A 13,909-nucleotide genomic window follows, 5' to 3' on the forward strand; every position below is an offset into this window, starting at 1 on the left:
GACAACTATGGTATTTTTTGCACTAAAAAAACATTGGTATGTTTTGAACATTTAATAACCGGGTAACCGAATAGATAGGTACAGCCGGTTCAATCGTATTTTGTGTACTAAAAAAACAACAATTGTCATTTTTGTACATTTCCAAAACTTCATTACCTTTTTAAGTTATTTTCCATTGCCTTTTAAAGTTATTTTCCCTTGATAAAAAGAGTAAACTGCAACCCAAACAAAGATGAGCAATTGCAAACCCAAAATTTAAATGGCACAAAACACAGCAATTCAAATATTGAACAACACACACACAAGCCCACAAAGTTTTCATTACAATTTACAAACAACACACACAAGTGCACAACACAAAGCCTTAAACACAATGAAATTGATGCTTCACTACAAACACACAACGCCTTGCATCTCCATTTTGATGTTCATCTTCATTCTTCCAACCTCACTCTTTGTTTTGAATTTAGTTATCATAAAAATAATAATAAAATTAATTTTAGAAAAAAGAAAGAAAGAAAGAAAATCTATTCTTTTTAAATCCACATGGACACGCAGGTGGGTCAGAATGATTATCCATTAAAATGGTCATTTTGGATTTCAATTGACATATAATGTGTACTTTCTCTTTCTCATGTGCACTAAACACTTATTAAAACAATATATCCCTAAATTTGAAATGTCAAAAACACAATACTTGCAAGTTTAAGGTAACTCAAAAGATACTAAACTGATGCAAAATACAAATTCTAACACTCTTGGAAGACATAAACAAGATCAAATTCAGATTCAAACAACGGGTTAACTAAAAAGTAAAAAATGTTAGTTGTTTACACTACATGATACAAGTATCTAAACACCTGATTTTTGTAAAAACTACATCTCAAACTAGTCAATAGGAACCTCAACTTCCATCTTCAAACCCGAGTTTCCAAGAATCTGCAATTACCAATTATGAAATTTTTATTATCAAGTATCAAACAAACAATCCATTTTTAATAAAAATGATTACCACAAGTACAATCCATTAAATGCACATGGAAAGCTTAAACATTATTATGCTTACTAAATGCAATTTATAAATATTAATACAAAGTCAAGTGTGATTGAGGAGTAGAGGGAGTAAAAAGTTGTAATTTTTCATTAGATAAGAGAAGATAGAAAATAGAAATTTATAATTACCTTCATGAAGTCGGATTGAACTAATAAAGAATCTTTTTTATACCCTGCTTCCTCAAGAACATGTGTCAGGACAATCTGTAGAAACAGAAATGACATAAAGATTAAATTAAATAAAGTAATAGTATAAAAATATGTACACAACAAGTCAACAATAGTAAATCATTTGCAAAGTATATTATGTATCAAATGTGTAGAGAATATGGTTGTACTTTGTTGATTATTAATTACTATACTTTGTAAATGGTTAAATCCTGTTTTAGAAAACCAAAATATTGATCAGATGACTCAAGAAAATCAAATTGTTTTTTTTACCAAATGAGTTAAGAGAGACAAATCAGACAGTATGTTGTTATTTAATGATCTTATCAAACATTCAATTAAGTTTTGAAATATAATTCGACCTTTAAAGTATTGATTTTTGCCTTTTTAGTCTTTATCCACCTCTAGCTCTAAACCACTTTCAGTCATTGATTTGAATCCAAATGAAGATTTGCAAAGGCATCAAGGAACAAAAACAAATATTAAATTGACAGTTTTGGGATTTTCTGTTAAACTAAGTAGTCAGAGATATGTGACAGATTCTGGAAAAGAACAAGAACAAGAAAACAAGGTTGTGCTCTTTTCCTCAATTAACCCTTTTCTCTATATGGCATTCTTATCATAACTATGATCTTTTCATTATGATTCTTTTTGTATGATAATGATTATGATATGATCTTAAAATGTTTATGCATTTTAAACTTACCTCCCTTTGTTGTTCAGAAATGAATTGTCCTGTCAAGTCTCGTAGAACATCTAATAAATCAGAGAATGCAACCTTCCCATTGCCATCAGAATCATAAACCTTGAATATGACTGCAAAAAAGAGAGCAAAATCCATTTTCAAAGAGAAAAAGAGAATGATTATACATTTGTTAATTGATAAAAGGGGAGGCAATTACATTCTACTTTATGTTGTAAGGTCGCACGAGAACTAAATGCAGATAAAAATAACACAAACTCCTTGAAATTCAATCCATCAATCATCCTGAATAGTCGCTGAGAGAAGAAGAATATGAGTTAAGAGTCATTGATAAACTAAAACGATGATGAGTTACATGACAATTATGAAAAAAATGTAGCATAGAACTAACAATTGCATAGTAAGAAAAACCTGAGAGAGGGGATTGACAGCGAATTCCGGCACCGAAAGGAATTCGTCAGCTGAGATGAACCCACCACTGTTACGATCCAACTGACAGAACCTTTGGTACAAGGAAACTATCTCTTGTTGCGAAACTACAATCAATTAAACAAAAAATAATCCAATTTAGACGATATCAGAAGAACGTAGTTCCAGATTCTCAACTCCGTGATCGCTTACATGTGTTGTTGCAATGTTCCTGGACTTCTTCGATGTCGTATTGAGTGAGCATTGACGATGTGTTCCCCATGACTTCGAAGAGTTTTTGTACTGAATTTGAGAATAGGGTAGAACCCTAGGTTATTTATTGTGGGTATTGAAATGCGTGAGATTTGGGGGAAAGAGAAGGGAGAGATTTGGTGACCAGCACAACAACAATCAAGAAACAGGTAGGCTGTGATCTTGAAAGTGGATTTGGGAAAGTTTTGACCTTTTGAGTTTGACCAATTGCTTTTTTACCTTTTGTTTGGATGCACGAGCATAGATATATGTTCCTCCTTTTTCTAATTTTTCTAATATTTCTTTTTTGAGAAATTAAATATCCTTCTACCATTTGTTTTTACTTTTCATTGTACCGTATCAAATGTTAATATATATTATTTTTAATTACATATTTAATAAAATTAATAATCATTTAATCCATTTGTCAACATTTAATAAGGTAGGAGGAAAACTAGCAAGAGGATATTTAATTTCTCTTTTTTTTAGATTAAGAAAAGATTATACAGCTCTAACGCCTTGTTCCCTAGTTTTTTTTGTAAATTCATTAAAGGAAAGGAAAAGAAAATTTTGACCGAAAGAAAGGGAGCGGAAGGAAAATATTCATTATATCGTGTTCCCGAGTTCGAAGGATATGAAAAGAAATGAGATGAAAATTTTAAGTTTTTGTGTTCCCGAGTTAAGAGGAAAAAGAAAATAAAACTTGAAATTTTTCTTCCCCTCACTTTCTTCCCAAATCCGCCCAATTTGGAAGGAAAATTTGGAAGGAAAATATGACTCCAAAATCCTTCCCCTCCCTTTATTTTCCTTCCATTAATAAAACTCGGGAACACAATTTTCCTTCGACACCCCTCATTTTCCCTCCGTATCCTCCCATTTCCCTCCTTAAGTAAAACTCGGGAACAAGGCGTAAAGTACAAAGAGAGAGAGAGAGAGAGAGAGATGTTTTTATGTAGAGCTCAGCAAGAAGACGAGGCTTGTTTGGCTTAGGTGGAAATCAATGGTGAAACTGTAAGCTTGACACCTCCGGCAAAGAGAATGAGGCTTGTTTGGCTAAGGTGGAACTCAGTGGTGAAACTGAGCTCAACACTTAGTTTTGTTGTGTTTGCCTTAATCTTTTTGAAATGATCGTTTTGACGATTTGTACATTCAAATCGTCCAAATGATCATCCCACTTAATGTAACGTCCCAAATATCACGACTAAAATTTTCTTTTTAAAACATTACTAAAACCATATTTATAAAAACCGTATCATAAGTCATAACATAATTTCATAGCATTAATTCGAAATACAAACTTATTATCAAAGTAAAACATCCCAGGCTAGCTGACTATGGTGTGGGCACTGCAATCTTTCCGAGCTCCTCTTTTGAAAACTGAGTACCTGAAACCAAAAACTAAAACTGTAAGCACGAAACTTAGTGAGCTCCCCCAACTACCACACACCATACAATAACATATAAAGCACATAATGGGCCTTGCCCACTGCATCGGACCGAAGTCCCGACTAACTGGGGCCTTGCCCCCTGCATAGGACCGAAGTCCGGAAACTGACTGGGACCTTGTCCCCTGCATCGGACCGAAGTCCGGACTAACTGGGGCCTTGCCCCCTGCATCGGACCGAAGTCCGGAAACTGACTGGGACCTTGTCCCCTGCATCGGACCGAAGTCCGGACTAACTGGGGCCTTGCCCCCTGCATCGGACCGAAGTTCGGAAACTGACTAAACATAGCATAGCATAACATATCAACTAGCATGAACACATATACTGCATACTGCATCGGGCCGTAGCCCGGAACACATAACACATAACACATAACACATAAATCCTGTCTGAGCCGCGAAGGCATCAAACATACTAACTACTGCATCGAACCGAAGTCCGAAAACTACTGCTAACTGAACGGGCTGACATTGTGGCCTTAGACCCGTTCCTACTGGAAGGAAACTCACCTGAACTGCTGAATTCTGCTGGTAACCCTCGGACTGCTAACCAACCACCGTCTAAAACGCTGCTCCTCTAACTCTCCGAGCTACCAATAACAAAGCGACACTTAGCCTGACAGTCCTCTAAAAGTCAACTAACTCAACTCCGATCAAAGTCAAAGTCCTGGCCAAAGTCAACCTTCCATGTTGACCCTACTCGCCGAGTCAGTCTACTGACTCGCCGAGTTCACTGATTTCTGAGTTCTGTCCTGTCCAACTCACTGAGTCCCCACTCAACTCACTAATCTGAGCCTTGACTCGAAGGGTTTGGGGTTTCGCAACTTGACTCGCCGAGTCCAAGAACAGACTCGTCGAGTCCAAGGCAATCTTCATCAGACTCGCCGAGTTGTTCATCTAACTCGTCGAGTACGCCTCCATCTTCATACTACTCGCCGAGTCCACTCAAAGGACTCGCCGAGTCTATTCAGTCGTTAAACCATGCAGTGGCTTTTCGAGCCAAACAGGGCTTCCAACTCATAGATCCATACTTCTAAGGCCTATCCCTCACGTAAAGTGGCAAACTTTACGTGTAGATAAAGAGATCTAGGCTTAAAACAATCCAAACTAGGGTTTAAGACAAAGAGGCTTCACTATCAACCCAAGAACAGATGCTTTATGACTTTCTAGGCCAAGATACACTCAGATCTGAAGTAGCAACTTCAGATTTGGGCTTCTAACTCGAAATAGTTCTTAAGCATGGCATAAAAGCCCCAAATCTCATAGCCAAGGTTGATCTATTAAACAAAAGAGGGAAGGTCACGATTTATTACCTTTAAATGCTCAGAAATGTTCCACCAACTTTGGATCCGAGGCCCCCTTCTTGCTCCACTATGACTATCTTCTCTCTCAAGCTCCAAAAAGCTTCACCAAGGGTAGATCTCGCTCCAAAACGATTATGGCGACTAGGGTTTAGTGTTATGTGTTAGAGAGGCAGTAAAGGAACCCTAGGGGAGAGAGTGAGACTTTTAAATAGGCTCCAAATCCCGGATTTAGGGTTTTCCTCGCTCAAACCAGACTCGCCGAGTCACCTTGGCCGACTTGCCGAGTCGGTCGCTTACTCCTCGATCCGGATCCCGCTCGGACTCGCCGAGTCCCTCCTTGGACTCGCCGAGTCTCCCCTTAAAATTGGGATTTTCTTTCTTTTCTTGGTTTTCCAAACTTTGGGTGTTACACTTAAGCCATCCATAATATGTAGTTTAATGTGAAAGTTAAATGAGATGAAATGTCTAATTGATATTTAATAGATTATCATTGTGAAATGACATACTTACATTCAATGTTTATTTAACTCTTCAATGGGTAAAAGAGGAACGTTTTAATTATTAAATATATGTTTCATTGAATTTTATAAAGTTTAGTGCATTATAAAAAAAATATGATAGAATTGAATGGAGACTAGAATGATTCTTCAAAAATTCATTAAACTCTAACAAGTTCAATGCACTGTAAATGCCCTTAGAGCATAGAGCACTTTTTGTTTAATTCATTCTTTTTTCATATTGTGGATAAGTGTAAATTTGTCACCGATCCATCACCCTACATAACTTTAACAAATTAAATTCCCTTAGGCAAACCTTTCCGAAGTAATTGTTGTCTATGATTGTTTGTGAAATCTAAAGGGAATGGTTAGCAACTTTCTCTTCATAAAATTGCATTCCACCAACTTGTTAAAAGATTGAAGATTGATATTGGTTATGGTTTGAAACATTTCTCTTCATAAAATTGCATGCCACCCACATGTTTAAAGATTGAAGATTGATATTGGTTATGGTTCGAAACATGAAATTTAGGTTTACAATCAATGTTTTGAAATTTGCTCTAATAAAACATTTGATTTTCTTCCAAGTTCACTTATGGTACCATGGATGAGATGGAATTGTTACCCAAATGACACATAATGAGATCTAAAAATTAACAATCTTAAGATAAATTGCATATGGTTTCAGAAAACTTGTTGGGCGTAGAACCTATTATGCTAGGCACTTTCACACCACACACCACAAAGCATGCCTCATTTGGTCTGTGGAATGAATAGTGAACAAGCAACAAAAGTGTGTTATTCACCATTTTCTGCAACCGTATTCTCCATTCCAGTTTTTTTCAAATTCACCTGTTTCAATAAGATTTTTAAGATTTTCATTTCACGTTTCATATAAATTAATAGTGCCCACTAAATTCTGATTTTTTCTTGATAATATTTTCAGTAAAAAGACAGTAATAATTTTTGGAGCCTTAGAGACGGTATTTTACAAAATAGCCACTTATTTGTTTCTTTTCCACAAATAACCACCAATTTCACAATAGGCCCACGGAGAAACCATTATTTGGTGCAAATTTTGGTTTTTATATGATTCGCACCAAAAAAATATAGGGTTAATCTCATAAAAAACATTATATATTGTATTTTTTTCGGATTAAAACTCGTCTTAAATTTTTTCCTGAAAAAGACATTGCATTTTCATTTTTTTCGATTCAACCCTTTTAGCAGTTTTTTTCGAAAAAAACTTGTAAATGTGAGGGTGTTTTGTATAAAAATATAAAAGTTGAGGGTTTTCTGAAAAAAATGAGAGTTTTTTCGGACAAAAAATAAAAAAGTTGATGTTAAATCCAGAAGAAAAAAAAAAAAAAAAACCTAGTAAATGCAATGTGTTTTTCAAGAAAAAGAATAAAGTTGAAGTTAAATCCACAAAAAATACAATATGTAAAGTCTTTTATGAAATTTACCCCAAAAATATATAAAGAAACTAAAAATATATGTTGCAAAATTTTCTTCTTATACTTGCTAAATTTTTCTTCACAAAATTGTTCATATTATTGAGATGACAAAAAAAAAAGTGAAATCTTTTTTTGCAATGATTTTCAAAAACCAGAAAATATATCCTTGTGGTGCAAAAATTGAATGTTAGGTTGAAAGAGATTTTTGAAATAAAATTTGGCATAAAAATAAGAAAAAGAAATAAAAACAATAAATAGAGGTTGATTGCCAAATTGGTGGTTATTTCTAGCAAAGACAAAAAAAAAAAAAAAAAAAAAAAAAAAAAAAAAAAAAAAAAAAAGAAAGATAGGCTATTTTGTAAAATACGTTCTAATAATGTATTAAGCCATACCTTCATTAAGACATTTTGAATGAACTCCTTCACATCCCACATAAGTTGTTCAGATTCAGGCAACTCCGGAAACACATAAAAAGCATGGAACATATTTGTGTACTCAACCAAGTACACGTCTACCCCCGACTTCTTCAGCCACTCGCAATACCTTTTTTGCCAATCATATAGAAAATCAAAGCCAGCAACCACCACCATTGTCGCTGGAAAATCTAGTTTCGATATGTCCACCGCCATTGGGCCGCTAACATTGATGATCGGGTGGTCACGATTGTAACTTTCACCTGGCGGCATGATCACATTCCAGTACCAGTCTGTTTGCTTCAGTGACGCGAGGGGAGCTTTTCCGTCAAAAAAAATTTCAGAATTGGTTCGCTCTTCTCCTCCAAAAAAAGGTTGAATTGCTAACACGCCATTTACCTTTGAATGTTTAATTTTAGAACTTGTAATCGCTAAGAAAAACTAGTTTTATATTCATATTGACTATAAGTAATGAGGAAACTAAAATGTTAATGGAGTGATATCATGAAGAAGCATTTCAGCCAATACCTTCTGTGGGTTCAAAACATTTCCTTTTTCTCTATAAATAGTCACCAATATACTTATATTCTTTTATAATTAAAAATTTTAAAAAAATTATAAACATTTGATTTATACTGAAATAAGGTAAATGTGCTATATTCATTATAAATTTAATAATAAAAAAATTGATTAAAATACGAACATTTTTAATAAAATACTTGAGATTATTAGGTTTCTAATAAAATAACCAAATTTGTAAATGGTTGGGTTGTAATGCGGAAAATTGATAATATTTTTTAATAAAATGTTGGTTTTGTTTAGGTCACTAAGATTCTTCATTCACAATTCAACACAAACTAATATCTTATTAAAGACCAATCCAACACAAACTAATCTTCATTCTCTGATACCATCTTCATCCACAATCCAACACAAATTAATTTATCTATTCATCGTCCAAACATGTTTGACAAAACCAACCAATAGATGGTAGCTGTAATTTTTATTTGTACAAAAGTGTTTGACAAAAGTAGTTGTTAACTTTTAAATGTGTAAAATTACAAAAAAATCAAAAGCTAAAAGCTCCCAAAAGCTACGTGAAGTAGCTTTTGGATTATAAATTTTTCGTTTAAAATAAAAACGGAAAGCTCCTACTCCTAAACTACATCTTTTTTTTTCGAGCTTTTTTTTTTTTTTTTTTTTTAACTTTCAAAACTTTGTATCAAACATACCCATACTCCAACCAATTCAATAAAACTTATCTTCATTCACTAAGGGGCTGTTTGTTTACCACTTAATACCTCTTAAAAAGAAGCATGTTTGAATCTGTCCAATTAAATGTGTTTGTTTATCTCTTATTTTTGCATCTTAATCTAAAAATAACGTCTTATTCGGTCAGACTCTAGGCCACATCTGAAAGAAAAAAAAAAGATGTGTTTCCCTTTATGTCCCAACCCTACCATACCGCCTATGTTCATTCTCTTTTCGCTACCAAAGAATTCCTCCCTCTTCTTTCCTCTGCCCTCTTCGACGTCTCCATGCCAACCCTCTCAGTTGAACTCGTCGTACACCGCCGGCACGAGACCTCCGACGCCACCGTCCTAGACCCCCGGTCCAACAGCAAGGCCATGAAATCGATTTTCTTAAATTGAGTTCATGAAATCGATTTCCCCAACAACCACCACCGGTCACCGCCTTCCTCCGGTCTTTCTCTGTTGGTGTGTTTTTAATTCTCTAATCTTGAAATCGATTTTCTCACAATTGAGTTTTGAAATTGATTTTCTCATAATCGAGTTATTGAATTCGAAATTGAAACCTGAAAATTGTTTGAAATCGAGATTTTGAAGAATCTATGCAGAAAATTATGTCTAAAAATCGAGTTTTGAAATTCATTCCCAGTTTTATGTTTTTCTGCATATTTTTTCTTTTCATAGATATTAATTATGTTTTTCATATAGGAAATTAATGAACAGTAGATGTAATTAGGTATAATTATTTTGATTCATACTTTATTGGTCCTTCCTTCCTCATGTTTCTATTGATTTGTGGTGTAGCTCATGGTTTGTGGTGTAACTCATGGTTAGGTGATGAAGAATATACATGAGAGGACTGGTTCTTAAGAAAATTTTTATACAAGTTCAACTGATTCTTCAGATAGATTATTTATAGAAAATGTGTTCCTAATTGCTAATATAAGTTGCTGATTTTTCATTTGCTGAAGTCTGTTGCTGATCTTGTTATTATATGTTGATATGTTCAAATTTATTGTTGACAGTGTTATGTTTGATTTGGATTAATATTAATTTTCAATTATGTTTAATCTGGATTTTATATAGTGTATATATATTATAAAAAAAAATAATAATAAAAAAAAAAGTTGATTTGGTTATTTTATAGAAAAATCATTAAATTAAGCGAAAAATAAAATAGAAGGGTAAAGTAGTCATCTTTATAATTCAGCACTATAATTCAGAGGTTCCAACCAAACAACATTTAAAAATTTAGATCTTAAAAATTGAGACCCTCTTAGAAATTCAGATCTTTTAGAAATCCAGCTCGTAAAAGTTCAGATCCTGCCAAACAACCCCCAAGACTATTTTCTTCCTTTTTTCTTTTAAGTGTATAACTTTTAGTAAATCTTAATGTATCATTTTAGTGTTAATTACATATTTGTTAATGAAAAAATCCGAAACCGAAACAAAAAAAAAAAATTGAAATATACTGAAACTGAACCAAAAAAGAGGCACACAAAGACCATGAGACGGGTCCCAAAAGGACCGGACCGGATAAATACCGGTCTCAGGTCCAAAAAAAGACGTTACCATTTAGAGACAGACTCGAAACCGGTCCGGGACTGTCGATATACATCTCTATGTTGCACCACCAAGGCCCCCCGCTAATAGCTAAGAAACTTTCCCCTTTTTTCTTTTTAATTATATTGCTTTTTTTTTTTTTTTGTGGAATGGGATTGGTGCACAAAAAACTAACCTTTATTGAAACATGTTTTAAGATCCAATCCTATAACTATCCGATTTTACCATTAGAACTCGTTTAAGTGAAACCAATTCGAAAAATCAGATTAGAAAACGTTTTCAAACCTATAAATAACTTATATCCATATACTAAAAAGATGTTTTCATCCATTAAGGGAGGAGAGAGTCATTACCTCCCAACCCACTCCACATCAGGGTTTTTTTTTTTTTTTTTTTTTTTTTTTTTTTTTTTTTTTTTTCCAACCAACAACACACAAAAACTCTATCTTTTTCAACCCACTCAACCTATTCAATTAAAAAAAATCAAGATAAAATCTTAATTAGCAATAGAGTTACCGTCGGTAACACTCCCTTTTCAGCGAGTTGTTTAATTGGTTTCACAAACCCACTTCATCATCATCTCTCTCTCTCTCTCTCTCTTTACTTTCTCTCTCATTTTTTCTTGTACCATATGTTTTAAAACTTGTACTTTAGTTGTTTTGTATTTTTTTTTTTAATTGAATGAGTTGAAAAAGAAAGAATTTTCATGTGATGTGGGTTGGGAAAGATAAAGAAAAAAAATAAACAAAAATTGTTGTGACAGTAGGTTTAGTGGGTTGGGAAGGAATAACTCTCTTCTCCCTAATATGAGGTTTTCAAGGTTTCCCATGACTAGTTTCACCATTACGTATTCCAAAAATTAAAATTTGAAAATACAATTTTGAAAGCATAAATGCTTTTGAATGCTGGAAAGCACCTTACATCATCGCAAACCCATGTCTTATGGTTATTGGTTTGTTGAATACAAACACCCAAACAAAAAACTGAAAAATGGCAAAAAGATAAATTTTTTTAAACCAATTGAACCAATCCTAATCGGTTCACATGTACTAGGATATTTGTGCTTGGCCAATTTGGATCCAATCCAATTTGGACTCCATGCGGTTTTGACTTTGTTGATCAAAACCGATCTAGATTTGAAAAAATCAAGTTTTTAGATCTCTACCCTTACATATCAAACTTTCAGATTGACAACTAATCAGAGCCGGTCCAAACATATATGGGATCCGGGGCAAAAAGAAAAAAATGACCCCTCAATGACAAATATAATAAAGATTTTAAAAAAATATATCATTTACTCTTTAATATAGACGTGTTCAATTAGCACTAACAAGCAAACTAAGTTGTTTATCTTATGAGCTAATTTGAGTTTTGACCAACTTTAGGCCCTAAAAATCATTTAGATGATAATTTTTCTATATATATATATATATATATATATATATATATATAAATTACATAGCGCATAAATTTTGGGCACCTGGAATTGTGGGTCCTGAACGGTCGTCCGGATTGCCAACTGTCTGGACGGGCCTGCAACTAATCCCTCACCAAAAGATACTTTTTAAGCCCAATCGGGGTTCATCTCTACTATCAACCCATTTGGTATTTATAGCCGACCCAAGAGGGGAACTTGGGTTTTAGGCATTGATAAATATTGTGGTCCACTAGAGACCATTTAATATTTGTTTTGTGTTGTTAATGTCATTTAGGTTTTCTAATTGGGCTATATCACTATACGATAGTTGCATTAAATTGACACCAAAATTCATAAATGGCAAATGATTTTGGAAAAGATAATGTTAAGTTCCATAGTGTGTAATTTTTGTGGCTGAAAAAAATTGCGACTGGGATAAACAGATAAGTATCTGATTTCCCAATGCAAAAAATATTAATCATGTTTAATAGTTTGAAGTACGTATAACTAATTGGAGAAAATTAAATAAATGGAAATCTGGTTACGCAAAGGATTGATGTACCTTAAGTCGTTGGAAGTTGAATTCGCATGCTCTCTGAGCAACGTGATGAACTAGGTTTCCGCCAGCACTATCTCCAGCGACAAAGCACCGTGAAATGTTCGTTTTCTCCGGTAACGACTTCGAACAATTCTCCTCATCATCCAAAAATTTCAGCACATCGAAGCAATCATCATGCTGCTCAGGGTACCGGTGCTCCGGTGCAAGACGATAGCTGACAGAAACAATGATTGCAGGCAGTTTTCTAGACAACCGGCGGCAAAAAACGTCGTAAATGTCCTGGTCGGGGGCGAGGAAGACGAATCCACCGCCGTGAAAGAAGATGATCACCGGGAGATCTTCTATGGACTGCTGTGTGGGGACAAATACTCGGAACCAGAGCTTGCGAGTGGAATCTACTACGATGTCGTATGTCTTGACACCGTTGATCGGTTTGGACGACGCCGGGGTCCGGAAGTCTATGAATTTGAGGATACGGCGGTTCACGGTGCCATCTCTCCGGCTAACTGCTGCAAGTGCTCTAGAGACTACCGAAAACAGAATCCGTCGTCTCCAGGACAAGGTGAATGATGCCGAAGTTTTGGCGGCAGCTTCCATCGAAAGATGGGACAGAAATAAGATTAGCTGATTTTTATGATCGCATAGTTCTTTTTAAAATTTAGACAAAATTACATAAATGGGCCCTCTAGTATCTTGAAGTAAACACATATAGTACAGCTTCAAGAAAATGGATATATGATTTTTTGATATTACATAAAAGATCCCTCTATCATATGGCATCAATAAATTGTCGTTAAAGTCCCTTATGTGCATTGCATATGAGGGTACAATTGAACATTAACTAGGGAAGAACCCCGTTTTGTGGGGTTGTGTGTCTCTTAAATCAATAGAATGATGTATTTTGAATCTTTATCACAGATAACAGGTTCTATTGGTTAGTATGACTCAACAACATCATTTCACATTTTCTAAAATGTTATTATAGCATTGTACTTTGTTTGATGACATCGGAAAATAAATACAACATATATACCGGGTAGTTAATCAACAATTAACTATTTAACAACGCTAGTGTAACAACGTGAATTTTTAAAACAATTTTTCATTTTTCAAACAACATAAACCATCATTTAATATTCTGAAATCACACGTATAACAATGTCATCGTAACAAAATACATCCCAAAATCATAAAACAATTCTTCCGTCAGTGTGTACAGATCACGCTGGCGCCTTCCTACGGTCCTTGCTAGCACCTGAGACACATAACACAACAACTATAAGCATAAATGCTTAGTGAGTTCCCCAAAATACTACTTACGCACATACGCCCTTCCGGGCCCTGATCTTCTTGTCCATGTGTCTCAAGGGACTTCCGTCCCGACTCGGTAAACCTTCTGGTCCTACCTGCGTCAACCTTAC

The 13,909-nt window shown here is 34.5% G+C and overlaps 2 protein-coding genes across 2 annotated transcripts; both read right to left on the reverse strand.

Moving 5' to 3' along the window:
- Positions 1–711: 711 nt before the first annotated feature.
- Positions 712–2,748, reverse strand: LOC145008204 (uncharacterized). The gene is made up of 6 exons (XM_078966829.1): positions 2,546–2,748; positions 2,336–2,460; positions 2,124–2,220; positions 1,928–2,037; positions 1,183–1,257; positions 712–939 (listed from the first exon to the last, which is right to left on the reverse strand). The coding sequence occupies exons 1-6, from the start codon at positions 2,613–2,615 to the stop codon at positions 889–891; spliced, it is 528 nt and encodes a 175-aa protein (XP_078822955.1). The 5' UTR covers positions 2,616–2,748; the 3' UTR covers positions 712–888.
- Positions 2,749–6,309: 3,561 nt separating this feature from the next.
- LOC145008796 (putative carboxylesterase 18) lies at positions 6,310–13,149 on the reverse strand. The gene is made up of 3 exons (XM_078967407.1): positions 12,492–13,149; positions 7,679–8,098; positions 6,310–6,681 (listed from the first exon to the last, which is right to left on the reverse strand). The coding sequence occupies exons 1-3, from the start codon at positions 13,083–13,085 to the stop codon at positions 6,628–6,630; spliced, it is 1,068 nt and encodes a 355-aa protein (XP_078823533.1). The 5' UTR covers positions 13,086–13,149; the 3' UTR covers positions 6,310–6,627.
- Between the last annotated feature and the right edge of the window lie 760 nt (positions 13,150–13,909).

This window comes from Lactuca saligna, chromosome 8 (assembly GCF_052625555.1).
Source record: "Lactuca saligna cultivar CGN05327 chromosome 8, ASM5262555v1, whole genome shotgun sequence".
Classification (NCBI taxonomy): domain Eukaryota; kingdom Viridiplantae; phylum Streptophyta; class Magnoliopsida; order Asterales; family Asteraceae; genus Lactuca; species Lactuca saligna.